This window comes from Suncus etruscus, chromosome 7 (genome assembly GCF_024139225.1).
Source record: "Suncus etruscus isolate mSunEtr1 chromosome 7, mSunEtr1.pri.cur, whole genome shotgun sequence".
NCBI classification, from domain to species: domain Eukaryota; kingdom Metazoa; phylum Chordata; class Mammalia; order Eulipotyphla; family Soricidae; genus Suncus; species Suncus etruscus.
This window is the reverse complement of record NC_064854.1, coordinates 575,291-592,374: the sequence shown is the minus strand read 5'-3', so window position 1 is coordinate 592,374 and position 17,084 is coordinate 575,291. Positions and strand designations below refer to the sequence as shown.

Here is a 17,084-nt window from a genome sequence, read left to right as displayed (position 1 = left end):
TCACTCAGCTCCTGGCAACCACTTTCTGCTTCTGTGAGTGTGACCTCTCTGGGGACTTTATGAGTAGTCAGTGATTGTCCTTTATGACTGGCTTTTTTACATTTGTGTGTAGATAGGAATAAACCCAATAAATCAAATGCCCACAAAGAAATAACAGTTCAAGCAAATAAAGGAAGAATTCAAGACTCAACACTTGCCCCGGAATAATTTAGCTGCTTGGAGTTAAATATAAAGTGAAAGAACATTAAAAGAATTTGTGTAATGAATTAGCTGAGGGACTGGAGAGATAGTATTTCTTTGCATGTAACTGACCTGAGTTCAATCTCTTACCACCACCAGGAGTGACCACTAAATGCAAAGCCAAGAGAAACCCTGAACACAGCTATGCGGAAGCCCCCAAAATTTTAACAATATTTATTGCCTTTATCTTGTCACATTGGAAATTATAAAATCACCACACCCCTCTACCTACTCTTTTCTAGCATTCCCTGGCTAGAGACATTCAGGACACACCTGACTTGATGAAAGAGAATTCACCCCCTGGAAGGGGTTTTCAGGTTATTCAAGTCTTCTTGAAGGAAATCTAGTCTCATTTATTGTTTTTTGACTAAATCTCAAAAACAGGGTTAAGTGTTTAAATGCAACATTTCTCAAGCTGGATCTTAGGATTTTCCTGTGAAAATTCCAGGCAGAAATCAAGTAAATAAGGGGCTATGAACTGACTTAGGGGCCATGGGGTGGAACTTGGTAATGGGGGAGGTCTACACGGAGAAAACAAGATCAACAAGAGGCACAGCTGGAAAAAAGTTGACAAATGCTATTTTAATGGACAAAGTTATTCAGTACTTAGAAAAATTGCCAGTGTATACAATGTAATATTATTGTTGCTGTCACTTAGAATTAGAGCTGGGATTGAAATAGTAATTAAAATCAATCCATTACACATTTCTTACACACCGTACTAATCAAATTCAAATATTATATCTTAAAAAGGGAATGCATGCTGGGAACAGGGGTGGAGGAAGGACAACGTTGGTGGTGGGAATGCCTCTGATTCAATGTTACTATGACCTAAAAAATTACTGTGAAAGATTTTTAATCCACATTGGTCAAAATAAAAATTAAAAAAAAGTTGAGTATATGTGTAATACTAGTTAGATGCAGTGACAAATATTTATAATATCAAGATGAAAAAGTCATAACTATAAAGCATAATGAACAATTGAAAAATATTAATAACAATAAACTATTGTACTCTATCTGATTGCCTTGAAACGGGTTAATATTTTTTCTATTTTAAACTAATAAAAAGTGAAGCTTACAATTAAAAATTACTTGGGGCCCTTCATTTTACCTCAGACACTCAAAGATGACTGAGAAATAAAGTAAAATGCTATTCTATATTGTAGTAAGAGTGAAAATGGATTAATAGCGCATGAATCTTGCCTTTTCTAATGTCTAAGTTTCTACTGTAGAGGAGGTGGAGTTGTCAGGAGCAATAAAGGATTCTGATAAGAACTAGAAATTTTAAAAATATGAGGAAGTATAGGACCAAAAAATAAAAATAACATATTCAGACAAAGCTACTTTTAAAACTTCTATATTTATTACTTGTGCTTCTTTACTCAGTTTCTTTCCTCCACCACTTCCTTATCCTCATAAAAACTATCAGGAATATTTTAGTGTTCCAGTTCAGCTATCATCTGAACCAGAAACCTTTATCTCTTTCATTTGATGTCCACATTCTCCCAGATATTTGAGTGATTCCTGACTGGGGGAGACGCTGGAGGCCTATCATCAAATCCTTTTGTTGATTGTGTCTTTGCAATGTCTTTTAAACAAATCTGATAGTCACCCTTTTTATCTGTTCACAAATAGTCAGTTTGGTCTTCAGATTTCTCAATGTTGATGAGCACACAACTCACAAGATTAAGAAGACCATTTATAAAAACTACAAAATTTGATTGCCCGGGTGAAATTATTTCCAGAAATTTCTTAGAACTTAATTGCTGAGGTTCTAGATACCTGTCAGTGTGATCAACTCTGAGACCGAAGTATCCGGCAGTATGATACATAGTATTTCATCCCTGGTGCGTGGCCTGCTGTCTGACTTTCAGTCTCAGGAGTCCAGATTTACCATGAGTGACTGTCAGCACAGTCCCTTCAGAGTGATTCACCCAGTCAGCTATTCAACACTGCACAGGAGAATGAAGTGATTGACCCCAGATACATCAGTGGAGAAGCTGGAAACATCTTTGAGCCTAAGCAAACTTGAATTCTATATCTTGAGCCTGGGGTTTAATCTTTTGAAGCAGGTCAGGAATTTCTCTTTGTCTTAATTCCCAGAGGTGGAATATAAATAGAATCAGGACATAGTTGGATCCTTTTTCTTATAACACTCTTTTCAATTAGGTGACAAACCAACAAACCATAAAACAACTTTGACAGTTACTTCTTTCTAGCTTGTGCACTGCTCAGGGCCTTTATAAAAGCAGCACCAGCTTCTTGATATGTATTCTCTTTCTTTTTGTTTGCTCATTTATAGATATGAATTTAATTATTACTTCTACTTTTTAGGCCAGAAGTGTGATCCCAGTTGTCCCAATGGAAGCTGCTGGGGTTCAGGAAAGGAAAAATGTCAGAACTGTAAGTTAGTGAATAGAACTCTAGCATGTGCCCCACCTCCATGTGCTCTTATCCTATTGTGTTTTCCCCTTGAAGATCCCAAAGGGCATTAATTTGGGGGCCAAAAGTTAGCAACCATGTGAGTGACAGCCTGGCAAATTTACTGTGTGGGCTCGTTTACATGGGCTGTTTGGGGCCCTGTCCTAAGTGACAGTCGGCTCTTAGGTACCAACCACTTTCTCTGAACTATGCAGCCTTAGATTTCCCTGACTAAAGGAACTTACAGAGTTCTTCCATCTCCTATTTTGTTTCCCTTTCTTGCTGTTCCTTGGGTACTCACCTCTATAGAAACTTGACCAGTGTTTTTACGGAGGGGTTTTCCTGCAGGAATCCCACTGTAGGATCCTGGGGAGGGGATAGATAGCTCTTCAATTTTATCATGACGTGACTGTACTTTTAACACTCCTTCCTGGAAGAAAACTTCTATATGAACCAAAATATGTTCTAGCACATGCCTCATGACTTAGCAGGTTTAAAAGTCTGCACTCAAGCTGGTTCATTCTCCTACATGGTTAAAAATAAAGAGGCCAAAGGCCTGAGCGATAGATAGTACAGTGAGTATGGCATTTGCATTGCATGAAGCCAACCTGGGTTCGGTTCCCAGCATCCCATATGGTTCCCCCCAGCCTGCCAGGAGCAAGTTCTTAGCACAAAATCAGGAGTAACCCCTGAGCGCTGCTGAGTGTGGTCCAAAACAATGATGATGATGATGATGATATTAATAATAAAGAGGGGCAAGAAAAGAAATGTGATTAGAATTGCATCATATGATTTAATTCCATTGTCAGATTGATGTTTAGAAACATCAATAAGCTGGAGACACACAAAATTCATCCTTTGGTTCTGGTGTTATTGTCCTTTGTTAGTTTTGGGCACACCCAGCAGTGCTCAGGAGTCACTCCTGACTCTGAATTCAATAATTACTCCTAGCGAGTCCCCACACCATCAGGGATTGAACCCAGGTCTTGTGCATGCAATGCAAGCAAACCTCTGTACTGTCACTCTGGCTCCGTGTTTGCATTTTCCATCCACTGTGGACAAGCCTTCCTCCTATCCCACTCTTCACCTCACCATCATCTCTGTTCCTTTTCAGTGACCAAAATCATCTGCGCCCAACAATGTTCAGGGCGCTGCCGTGGCAAGTCTCCCAGTGACTGTTGCCACAACCAATGTGCCGCTGGCTGCACGGGACCCCGTGAAAGTGACTGCCTGGTAAGATGGCTCCGGTCCACGCCCTGAACAAGCCTTGCTGTGGGATAGTGAAGGTCTCCATGAGGGAAATTCATCCAGTGGCATTTTTAGTGATAGATGCTGATGCTTCCCATGTCAGCCACAACTTTTTGTTTTTGGTTTTTGGGCCACACCCGGCGGTGCTCAGGGGTTACTCCTGGCTGTCTGCTCAGAAATAGCTCCTGGCAGGCACGAGGGACCATATGGGACACTGGGATTCAAACCAACCACCTTTGGTCCTGGATGGGCTGCTTGCAAGGCAAACGCCGCTGTGCTATCTCTCTGGGCCCCAGCCACAACTTTTATGATCCTGTCTTCACCATTGACTTTGTGACCTTAGGAAAACTATCTCACCTTCCTGCCCTAATCTCTTTATTCAACAACAGTGTATCATTAAAACATCTTTCTGTGGCGTGATCTAAATCAGCATTTCTCCACCCTTGGTCTAAGTTAACCTTTTTCCACAGGAGTTCTGACCCTGGCTCCCCCATGACAATTTTTCTTCCTATAACACCTCTGTCCTACCAGTTTCCCCCTAGTCTTATGATAAGGCCCCTGTTTATGTTATTTTTCACCTACACCTCCCTTGAAATATCCAGGGAGCCCATGGGGGCCATAGAGGACATGTATCCAAGACCCTGACAGGGCGTGAGAGCTAATTACATACAAACTATATTTGTGTGGTTTGTCATGGGTGATTATAGTGTCTGACAGAGACTTCCTAATGTTTGTTAGTATTTCACATTATACAGACAAAGTTAACATATAAAGGTCCCTAAAAGCTGTCAGAAATCCCATCTGTATCACACAGACTTTGGGGCACAGCTGGAACTACATGTGTGTCTTTTGATCCTACAATCTTTGTTGTTTGTACTTCTCCTTGAAGGCCTCCTGAACTTTCAGGGCCCCTATTGTCCCATTACTCTATAGGTCAGTGATCAAAACCTCATTGTTTTTGGTTCCACTTAAGGGTCGTGTCACAAAACATGAGACCCCTGGAAGTCCTAGAGATGACAAATTGGGAATACTGAGTTCTAGAATCAGGACTACCAGAACACCTTTGGGGTGCTATGCAAAAGGATTTCCTAAGGTGGACTCTAAAAGACTTTGGTTTCAAGAAGAAGGTTTTAGATTACAGAGCCTGGAGTCACCCCCAGGGAACCCTCTTGCACAGCATGAAGCCTTTGATCAAGGCCATGTCCATATTTGCTCTGATATTTCCTCTTGACATAGATTCCTCACTAAGGTAATTGGTGGTTTGGCAAGAAATTCTAAGATTTGTATTTTATCAGGGAAGATGGGTTCATAGTTTCTGTCCTGATATAAGAACACTTTCATTATTTTATTACTTACTAAAATGTTATATTGTACCCTCATCTTAAACTATCAATAACTGTCAGAAAAACTCTGCTTATAAAGTAATGGTCTTCCCCATACCATGGAAATAGATCTCTTGCTAGATTTTTCTGCTCTAGCCAAGCACCCAGGCCAGCAGTTGACATGGAGTGTCAGAATAGCACCAAAGCAGTGCCTGTCCTTGCCCACCTGGACCCATCTTGTATCCCTGTCAGGCCTGCCGCAGATTCCGGGATGAAGCGACATGCAAGGACACCTGCCCACAGCTCATGGTCTACAATCCCACCACGTACCAGATGGATGTCAACCCAGAGGGGAAGTACAGCTTTGGTGCCACCTGTGTGAAGAAATGCCCTCGTGAGTCCCCCACTGGGAAGACCTTTCATCTGTCAGGTTTCTGTTTCCTGTTGTGTCTGCCACATGATGCTGTAGTCCCCCTTATCTTGGGTACTCTCTGGATTCATCTCCTTGACAAATAAGTAGCTGGGTCAATCAGAACCACACAGGAAAGGGGTCATGTGTACAGTCAGTCTTATGCCTGTCCACAGTGGCTAGATCCATGCCTAGCACTGGGTACAGCTATGACTGTATGAAGTAGTCGCCTAAAGGACACAGAAACCAGTCTGTGGGCCATTTTACTCTTTAGCTCTTGTACTAGTGAGCACACTGAGGATGTAAATTAGCATGTGATAACAGAATTAGCTTTATCACTAATCAACATTCTGGCAAAAGTTACCCCTTAGAAACATTGCAGTGGGGGAGTTATTTGGGCCCTTTTCATCATTTGGTCTTGGGTTTTACTTATTTGTATTTGCATTCTATCTCCTCATGGAGAAAGCATAGAGCTGTCTGATTAAAGAGCTTTAGAGATGCTTTGATCTGCAAGAGGGGAGTTTAACTAAAAAGAGACAGTTCAAGAACATCATGAAGGACATTGTCCTATGACATGAACATTTTTATATGCGATACAAAAATAAAAGCTACAATAATTTATTATATGGTAAATGATAAAATAAAGAGTAATTTTCCACAAGTATAACAAGTGTAATCTTTGAGAGATTATAAGTATATTAAGTAAGTAGAGATTAAAAACCAATAGAATGGTTGGAGAAGTAGTACAATGGATAGGGTGCTTGCTCTATCTGACTCAAGTTCAATCCTCAGCATCCTTTATGGTTCCCCAAACATGCCAAAGTAATTCCTGACTGCAGAGCCAAAAGTAGCCCCTGAACACTGCCAGGTGTTTCAAAAACAAAAATAAATAAGTAAAAATTAAAGCCATAGTAAAGCACTTAGCACCTTAAAAATAAAAGCAGAAGAATCACAGAAGAAACATGACCAACAATCAGTATATATATTTGAATTTCATTTGGATAAATCAAAGAGAGACATATGGAACTTCCATGTGTATTTCTATCTATTAACACAGAACAAACAAGTCTATGCTTAGAGAGAGTGAGATATAATTAAAGCACCAGAATTTCTTTTTTTTTTTTTTTTTTTTTTTTTTTTAGTTTTTGGGTCACACCCGGCAGTGCTCAGGGGTTCCTCCTGGCTGTCTGCTCAGAAATAGCCCCTGGCAGGCACGGGGGACCATATGGGACACCGGGATTCGAACCAACCACCTTTGGTCCTGGATTGGCTGCTTGCAAGCAAACGCCGCTGCGCTATCTCTCCGGGCCCTGCACCAGAATTTCTACAGAAACTTTTGGTTTCACCACTAGCTGAAGAGAGGGAACTTATACCTGAAAGGAGGCAAGATAGCAACACAGCAATGAACACAGCTTCAGTTTTTGTTTTAATAAAATAAATTCTTTTGTTATTATAAATAAATAATATGAGATACACAGTTACAAAAATAGTCATGATTAAGTTTTAGTGATACAAGGTACAACACCCATCCCTTCACCAATGCACATTTCTCACCTCCAGTGTCCCCAGTTTTCCTTCCACCAGTTTTCTCCTCCATCCCTACCCCATAATTGCCTCTCTGGCAGACATATCTCTCTCTTCGTCTATCTATCATCTATCTATCTCTTCCTTTCCTTCTTCTAGACACTGTGTTTTGCAATATTGTTACTACAGGGGTATCATGCATAACATTTTATCTCCTTTCAGCACCCAGTTTTCCAAAATGATGATTTCCAACTATCATTGTCGTATTGTTCTTCTCTGCCCTAACTGTACTCCCCTCTATTTGTGACTAGCTTCCGATCAGGGACTGGTCCTCCTGGCCCTCGTCTCTATTGTCTTTGATTATTATTACCATCTATCTTTTTTATATCCCACAAATGAGTGAAATAATTTTGTCTATTGCTCTACCTCTGACTGATTTTGCTCAGCATAATAATCTCCAAATCCACCCAGGTATAAGCAAATTTCATGACAGCTGCATAATATTCCATTGTGCTCATGTGCCACAGTTTTTTTTATCCACTCATCTATTCTTAGGTACTTAGGTTGTTTCTAGATTCTAACTATTCTCAGTAGTGCTGCAATCAATAGAAGAGTGCAGAGGGCTTTTCTACATTGTGTTTTGGGGGGGTCCCTAAGGTATATTTCTGGGATCAGAATCCACAGCCTCTGTTTTAACAGCTGCATTAGAAGAATGCTGTTTTTTTTTTGTTTTTTTTTTTGGGGGGGGGTGTTTTAGGTCTAGGTGCGTCCTGTAGTTTTTGGAAACATGTAGAGCCATAGATCAAGCCTGAGTGTCCCCTTTAGATTAACAGACATATTTTAATATTTAAGCTGTAACCTTAAGTAATAAAGACTACAGAAAGACACAACCTCTCAGGAGGCATTCAACTGAACACCCACGGTGTTTTATCCTTTTTCATCTATATCCTGCCTGTGATGAGATACCTTTATTTCTTCAAGTTAGGATCTGTTGAAGTATCAAAGCTCAAGCTCAACTCCTTTACTGTTTCCCACATATCTGCTTTTTGTCAGTGAAGTCTTTAAAAAGCAGAGGATGTGACCCTTTTCAACAACCCTTTAGTAGGAGAACACAGGTTGTTCATGTGCAACCCAGAACACCTGGGATCTCTTTCGCCACCTTCTTTGTCTCTTCCCAGGGAACTATGTGGTGACAGACCATGGCTCCTGTGTTCGTGCCTGCAGCTCTGACAGCTATGAGATGGAAGAAGATGGTGTGCGCAAGTGTAAGAAGTGTGAAGGGCCTTGTAACAAAGGTAGGACACATGCCTGGGAGGAGGGCTCAACTTTTGCACAGGTCAGAGTCTGCTACTCTGGGCCTCACTACCTTCTCACAGAGAAGAGATTTGAGTAAACCTTTCAGTCTCAGATATTAGATCTGTCCTATATACATTGGGCCTTGTTTTTCAAGATCAGTTCATTCCCACATATCCTTTGGGAGATTTCAGACACTCAGAAATATTGTAAGTATTGAAACACCCCTTAAGCTGCCACCTAAATTCTCCAGGTTCTCATTCAGCATCGACTTAGCTGTTTTCTAGACCTCAGTTTAATTCAAACTTTTCCTACTGTCCCCACACTTCAATTTGAGCTGCTTTTCACCCTAAACCCTCTTGGTTAGTGATTTCACTGGCTGTCCATCCCCCCATCTTATGGTTTCCCTCTTTTGCCCTCATTAATCCTGGTTCTCGTCCAGTCTCTCTGCACTGTCTTGTTTTCTTCTTCCAAGAGAGAAATTTGTGGAGAATCCAGGCCTGGTGTTTGTCAGAAAGTCTGTCTGCAGTCTAACTCTGAGGTTGTTTTTGTTTTAATTGTGCCCAGTTAGCCTTTGTGCAGTAGCATTGCATAGGCTACGTTGATTCCCACACAAAGTATCACAGCAGGTGACATGGTGATATTATTCCATGACTGTTGTGGACAAATTTAATAATTAGCTTAAGGTAAGGCAGTCAGACTTCATGGTGTTATAAATCAATCATTTCCCATTTATTGTCATTTCTTCTACATTCGCTAGAAATGAAGTTTAGTGTTAATTTGAACATTAACTGGCATAATTTATTAAGAAGATTAGTATCTTTTTTTGCACAGGCACAGTAATTAGGGAAATTAGAAAGGAAATTCACTTGGCCTAAGAGATACAGGATTTCTCCACCCTTGAAACACACTGATCAACTATAGGCTATGGCCACACTCATTGTTGAACCCCATGATTTATTCTTTTTTTGTGGTGCCAGGAAATGTTCTACTCAGTTGTGGTTCTCAAGGCTAATCACAAATGCTCTGCTCAGATGTGATTGACAAGGTCAGTCTTTTGTAATTAGCGATCTTGGTTTTTGCATAGGTCCTAGGACGAAGTCTAGGATAGAGTCTTCCTTTATGGTTCCAGAAGTTCTGCTCAGTCATGGTTATTGCAGTCAGTCTTCTGTAATTAGTGATCTTGGTTTTTACACAAGTCAAAGGGAAAAATGTCTTCTGATTTTATCTTACCATTAGGTGATGAGGTTGAGGAACCTGCCCTGAGATTAAGTTGATGCTGTTTTCTCAAAATCAGGATGTCATATGCACCTGGTGAAAGTTGGTACCAGAGTGGTATTAGGGACTCTGCCAGGAGGAGTTTGGTTCCTGGTGCTGGTGCAGAGAACTGTGTCAGTGCTAAACTTGGGATCTGGGGTTCGGGGTTGGAAGTCAATGTCCAATCTCATGCAGTCTAAGTTGAGTCCCTATGACAAGTGTTCAGGGTGTGAGGTGCCCCTGTATTATAAAATTTATGAGTTCTTATCCTTAGTAGATAAGAGCTCATTTCTATACAAAAAAAGTCCCCATTTAGTGTGCCTATGCAAAGAAGAATGATGCCATATTATATTGTTGGTGCATTAAGGGGTAGAAAAGGCTGACTATACAGTCTCTGTGCCCTAGATTGGCCTGAGCTATTTTATCCTAGGCTAGATTTTTCTTCTAAATTTTATGTTAAGCAGACCAGAACAAGCAAATAAAATAAATAAATAAATAAATAAGAATTAAAAGGAAAAAAGGGATGAAGGAAGTTAAATTTGCATTTGAGAATAGAAATACTAAGAGGTATAGCTGTTTAGGAATCAAACATACATAGAAAATATAGATATCCCATTTAGTCTATTGAGACAATATTGGAGAGAATGAAATCCAGGGCATATTTTCATCCCACACTGTGGTCTTCTTCAGATTGAGAAATGATTTGCATCAGTTCAGGTTCCAGTAGTGTCCTCAAGTTGGGGGACCTTCTGGAGCTGAGTCTGGTAGTATGCTCTAGTCAATGTTGGGGGGAGTATAAAAAAAGGGCCGCATTGAATGAGTCAGCAGGAGTGATGTTTACAGTTTGTTGCTGGGGAATGGCGGCTTGTTGAGGCAGGGGATTTGTCTCAGTTCCTAATGATTTAAGAACTGAGGATGCAGAGGGTTAAATAGAGAGGTATAACAGGTCAGGATTGAAGATGTGAGAGGGTAGATGAAGTTCTGAATGGGGGAGAGAGGGATAATATATGAGAGGAGCTATCTACAATATAGGCATGGCTTGTTTACAGTATGGATTAGGCAAATATAGTAGAGTCCAACGCATACAAATGCCCCCCACTTATAGACAGACTTTAGAGAGCTATGGAATGGGTAGGAGTGACCCTTACGGAATGGGTAGGAGTGCGTAAGAAGTAATTGAATTAAGAAAAATAAAGACATTTATAAAAGAAATATAGTTCTGTCATAAAAATTTCTTTTTGTTTTGTTTGGTTTTGGTTTTGTTTTTTGGGTCACACCTGGCAGTGCTCAGGGGTCATTCCTGGCTCTGTTCTCAGAAATCGGTCCTGGCAAGCTCGGGGGACCATATGGGATGCTGGGATTTGAATCACCATCCTTCTGCATGCAAGGCTAATGCTTTACCTTTATGCTATCTCTCCGGCCCCATAAAAATTTCTTTACTGAATGCTCAATCATTAACTTTAAATTATAGAACAGACAAGGAATATACCCTAGGAACACAAAAATACAATACAAAAATTTCTTCCTCACACCTATATTTATTGCAGCACTATTTACAATAGCCAGACTCTGGAAACAATCAAAATGACCTTCAACAGATGAATGGCTAAAGAAACTGTGGTATATATACACAGTGGAATATTATGCAGCCGTCAGGAGAGAGGAAGTCATGAAATTTTCCTATACATGGATGTACATGGAATCTATTATGCTGAATGAAATAAGTCAGAGGGAGAGAGATAGATGCAGAATAGTCTCCCTCATCTATGGGTTTTAAGAAAAATTAAAGACATTCTTGCAATAATTTTCAGAGACAAAAGAGAGAAGGGCTGGAAGGTTCAACTCACTACATGAAGCTCACCATGAAGAGTGATGAGTGCAATTTGAGAAATAACAACATTGAGAACTATCATAACAATGTGAATGAATGAGGGAAGTAAAATGCCTGTCTAGAGTACAGGCGAGGGTGGGGTGGGGAGGAGGGAGATTTGGTACATTGGTGATGAGAATGTTGCACCGGTGAAGGGGGTGTTCTTTACATGATTGAAAGCCAACCACAATCATGTTTGTAATCAAGGTGTTTAAATAAATATATTAATTAAAAAAAACCTTGACCCTAGCACCAGTGACACGTTCTTCTAAAAAAAAAAAAAAAAGAGCATGGTGTCTTTGGGGAGATAGTGTCTTTCCAGGCATAAATTTATTATTATTTCCATCCACAAAGAATTTGATACTATTGTCTCTGTTTAATGTAGTTAAGTGATATGAATGGCACAGCTTTATTCATTACCAGTAGTGCAAACCATAGTGTGGAGTGAGAGAGAGAGAGAGAGAGAGAGAGAGAAAGAGAGAGAGAGAGAGACAGAGAGAGAGAGACAGAGAGAGACAGAGAGACAGAGAGACAGAGAGACAGAGAAGTAAAATGCCAGTCCCAGAGGCAGACAGGAGAGTTTGGGACATTGGTGGTGGGAAATGTTCATGAGTGAATGGTGATGTACATTATAAGACTGAAACACAATAATGAACAACTTTGTAATCACAGTGTTTAAATAAAAGGAAATAAATATTTTAACCAAAAATATATATAGAATGGAACAGATGATTCAGAAAAAGTGTGAAAAAAGCAATCTTATACCTCAGAAGTAAGATATTTTACTAATGTCATATTAATTTAGGTGTCAATTTTATTCTTAAAATTGTATTTCTTAATCATTTTAAATTATATCCCTAAATTATAGAATCTTGGTCAAAAGTAATAAAATTCAAGTATTAAAATAGTATTGATTCAGATCTGTCAAAGAAAACAAATGAGATTATTCTTTTGTGGTTTAAAATATTTATTTATAATAATTCATAGTTAAATGTTATAGAGTTTATCTATAAATAATGCACAAAAATAAAAATAGCAATAACAAGTTTATCTTTAATTAATATACAAATAAAAGCTATAAAACTACATCTCCAGTGTTAAATATAGTCTAAAACATCTATATAATTTTTTTAGTTTATAACATGTATTAAAATGGCTTTACTTGAATGTGTATCATGACTATTGGTGGTAAATATCTCAAAATAGAAAATCAAAAATTCATTTAAAATACAAAATAAACGCATTTGGAAACCAAAAAAAAATAAAATAAATAAATAAATTTGAAAAATGGCTTAGGAGAGAAAGCATAGAAAAAATAAAGAGAAAGAAAAGAAAAGAAATAAAGATTGAAAAAATAAAGAAAGAAATTGGGTTAGTATCTCAGAAGGGAAAGATTTTCCAATTTCTTGATCCTTCTTGGATGGCAGGTGAACTTTGCTAACTGAAGCATTCAGCATTAGGTTGCGCATTGAGCATTTTAGGATAAACATAGTTTTCATGACTAGAGCACTAAGTAATATGGTAGTAGGCACTATAAGTGGAATCTACCATATGTAGTATCATCCACCGTGTCTTGTACATCGAGGCTCCTTTCCTGGAAAAAAAGTTGACAGTGTAGGCATTATGATATAATAGTACCATAGCTTGGGTTGAAAAAGAAGAAAGGAAAGGGGTGAGGAAAAAAAGGAGAAGAGAAGGAAAAGAGAAAAAGAAAGAAAAACAACAAAAACAAAATAAAATACTTGCCACACCAACCCCCCTCCTATTTTTTTCTTTCTTCTTTTTTTAATTTGGTGTGGTTTTTCTTTTTCTTTATCTTTCTCTCTTCTTTTAAATTTAAATTCATAGCTTCTAGACAGGGGCTCATCTCTGCCTTTTTTCTTTTTTCAACAGAACCATAGAACATGAATCAGCTTGTTCTGCCTCATAAATTGAGAACAAAAAACAGTGGATAGTACCAGAGTTCACTCTCATGAACACTGAGTGGAAATAAAAAAAAAAGATCATCCCTAAATACCCAACCCAAAGTCAACGACAATAGAATCAAAAGACCCAAACTACAACAAGCTATACACAAAAATGACTTGTTACACTAGCAGTCCAGGGGGCTAAGGGTGGAGACAGGGGAAACATATTAGGAACAAGAGTGTAGGAAGTGGTGGGAATTGCCCTAATTCACTGTCACTATGTATCTTAAATATAACTGTGAAAGACTTGTAATTCAAATTGGTCTCAATAAAAAATGATTAGTATCATGTGAAGTCATAACATTTTATTATGTTCTGTTTATTGTCATTTATTCCTACTATTGCTCTGGTAAGCAAATCAGCTTGCCTGTAACACCAGTTCCAGTGTCTCCTTAGCATATCCTGTACTATTAATCATATCTTCTATGCAAAAGGTGTCTCTGTTCTGCATGCCTGCTTCTCAGAAACTATCCCAGACATGTTCACATGTTCATGAATTTTCCTCATGTGTAAGTGCTTAGCCCTTATATGGAGCTGTGCATGCTTATTCTACCACTCCCCTCTATATAATCTTTTAATGTTCCCAATAATTTTCTCCTAGAAGAGACATTTCCATGAAGAGCTGCTGACCTAAATTTTCCACTTCAAATTCCACGTTCTTTCTGAAACTATATGATCTCAAGGGAAAGAACCATCCCTTTGCTTCTTTAGACATCTCTGTTTTCTCTCACAGGGAAAATGGTAACCAAATTCATGTTGCTGAATCTTTCCAACACTTCTGAGAGGCCACATACTGTGATGAGCCATTTTATATAGGTATACACTGAGTCACAGAAAAATCTGAAAAACATCCTGACCAGGCTCAATATTTAAAACAATAAAGTAAAAACAAAATCAGTGGTGGTGGGTGTATGTCATCTTGATTTTTTGACCTTTTTGGTAAGGTGTACTGGGTCCTAAGAGACAAGAGTCCTTGGCTTCAGGAAACCTCCTGACAGAGAAGACAGAAAAAAGAAGATAGTAATAGGGGAGGGATAAGCATGCCTGACATCAGTGACATCAAGGAGAGATGCCTGACATCAATGAGGGAGATGAAAGAAGGTAGATAGCAGGATTTAGAAACTCAAAGGTTGTCTTCACATTCTTGATCTTGTGTTTAACAAATATTTTATCCCCTATAATTATTGTGCTCTACTCTTCTATCCATCCCCAGTTTATATCTTTATATCCTGGCCTATGAATCTTTGAACTCTTTGATTTTGAATTTTTTGAATGTAGGTTATACTGATCGAATAAGGAGAAGGTGCCAGAAAAACAAAATATTGATAAATCTTACGTGTTTGGGTAAAAAAAGCATTCATATTTACATCTGAATTGACCCTAAAGTAGTTATTTCCATTAAAACAAGCATAAAGAGAAAGATATGGGGGGCAGAGCAATAGCACAGCAATAAGGCATTTGCCTTGCATGTGGCCAACATAGGACAAACCCCGGTTCGAATTGCGGCATCCCATAAGGTCCCCTGAGCCTGCCAGGAGAAACTTCTGAGCGCAGATCCAGGAGTAACTCCTGAGCACTGCCAGGTGTGACTGAAAAACCAAAGGGGAGAAAAAAAGATAAAGAGAGAATGAATGTCCTCTTACATGCAAAACTCATCTAGACTAGTCTATGGCAGGCACCTGCCCCAGAGCTTTCTTGCTGCTATTCTCTAATGTCAGCCATATACTTGGAACATCAACAAATGTGACCACTGAATTTGTCACACACTGTGAGCTCACCTAAGGTACAAGGGGACCTGGAGGTCCACTGCAGCTGATAGAATGGCTCACAGCTTGAGTTGAGGTTTCTGTCATCAACATAAGGAACCCCTGAGCAGAATGGTTCTCAGAGGGTGCTGGCAGGCTAGGCAGACTTTTCTGTCTCTCCTTGAATTTTGGGAAAGTAGTTCAGAGGAGATTTTTCAATGAGTATACTTCAAAAATAAAGATAAAATCTCAAGAAACATACCAAGAGTTAGAGAAATAGCTACACTAACAACTAGTAGTAAGTGAGAGAAATAGAATGCCTGTCTCAAATACAGCCAGGCGGTGGGGGAAGAAGAAATGGGGGCATTGGTGATGGAAAGGTTGCACTGCTGAAGGTGGGTTTTCTTTTTATGAATGAAACCAAACTACAAATATGTTTGTAATCATGGTGCTTAAATGTAAAGATTTGATGGGAATTCCCCTGATTTAATGTTAACATGCACCTAAAATACTATTGTGAAAGATATGTAGCCGGGGGGGGGGTGGAAAGAAAGATATGTAAGCCAATATGGTAAAAATAAAAATTATATATAATAAATAAATATAATAATAATAAGTATGAAAAAGATATTATTTTAAAAAAGAGTTGCACTGTGAGTCCACAGAAAAGGTCTGAGAGACATAAACAGAAGTTAGGGTAGAAATGTAATTGAGATTAGAAATTGTAAAGAACTTTAACTTCCAAAGTGGTCTCAGAGTAAAAATGGGCATTGGAGACTACCATAACAATAGGACACAGAGCAAAGCATTTGTCTCAAGAAAACAGTAGAAGTAAAGCATTTTAATTGTGTGATTAAAGTTGTTATTGTTGGGCCAGAGTGATGGCACAGCAGTAGGGCATTTGCCTTGCACACAGCTGCCCTAGGACGAACCTCGGTTCGATCCCCTGGCAACCCATAAGGTCCCCCAAGCCAGGGATGATTTCTGAGAGCATAGCCAGGAGTAACCCCTTGAGCGTCACTGGGTGTGGCCCCCAAACCAAAATTAAATAAATAAATAAATAAATAAAAGTTGTTATTGTTTTCCTTGTGGTGTAATATCAGACAGCCATTAAAATATGTTCGTGAAGAGTCTAATACTATGACAAATATTTGCAGCATAATAAGTGTTAAGTACAAAATATTAACCACACATGATGTAAACACAGAGGATAGTTAGAAGAAAAATTGAAAATTAAACTGCAAAGTGGAATTCTTTATTACTTGTTTCTTTTCATGTACTTACCATATCTTTTTAAAATTTTTTATTTAAACCACTGCAATTTACAAAGTTCTATAGAGTTGGGTTTTAGACATATCATGTTTCAGGACCAATCTCCCCAGCAGTGTCAGCCTCCCTCCACCAATGTTCCCAGAGCGCATCCCCTGCCACCACTCCTGCCCCCCAGCCTGCCAGCATCATAGGCCCATTGAAAAGTTTGGTTGTTAAAGTTTGGGTCTCATGGTTTTATTCTTTTTTACTATGACTTGAATATTTTGTTCTGTACTTTCTTGACACAACCAATGCACTTAAGATCCCTTGGCTCCTGCCCCCCATCCTTATATATTTGTGTTTCTTTTCCTCCACTCAGTTTCTTTCCTTCTCCTCACTATACTCTGGGGCTACGATGTTCTCAACCCCCATTTAAACCATTATATTTCTTCATGCAGTTATTCTAAATGTCACATATAAGTGATATCATTCTGCTGGCTTATCTCATTTAACATATCTTCCAGTTATATCCAT

General features: G+C 38.9%; 1 protein-coding gene across 1 annotated transcript in view; it reads left to right on the top strand.

Moving 5' to 3' along the window:
* EGFR (epidermal growth factor receptor) overlaps positions 1–17,084 on the top strand; it is a 229,724-nt gene that overhangs the window by 146,497 nt on the left and 66,143 nt on the right. Inside the window, exons 5-8 of the mRNA XM_049777187.1 lie at positions 2,578–2,646; positions 3,779–3,897; positions 5,487–5,628; positions 8,346–8,462. Of these exons, the coding sequence (XP_049633144.1) occupies positions 2,578–2,646; positions 3,779–3,897; positions 5,487–5,628; positions 8,346–8,462 (447 nt within the window). The remainder of the gene's footprint in view (positions 1–2,577; positions 2,647–3,778; positions 3,898–5,486; positions 5,629–8,345; positions 8,463–17,084) is intronic.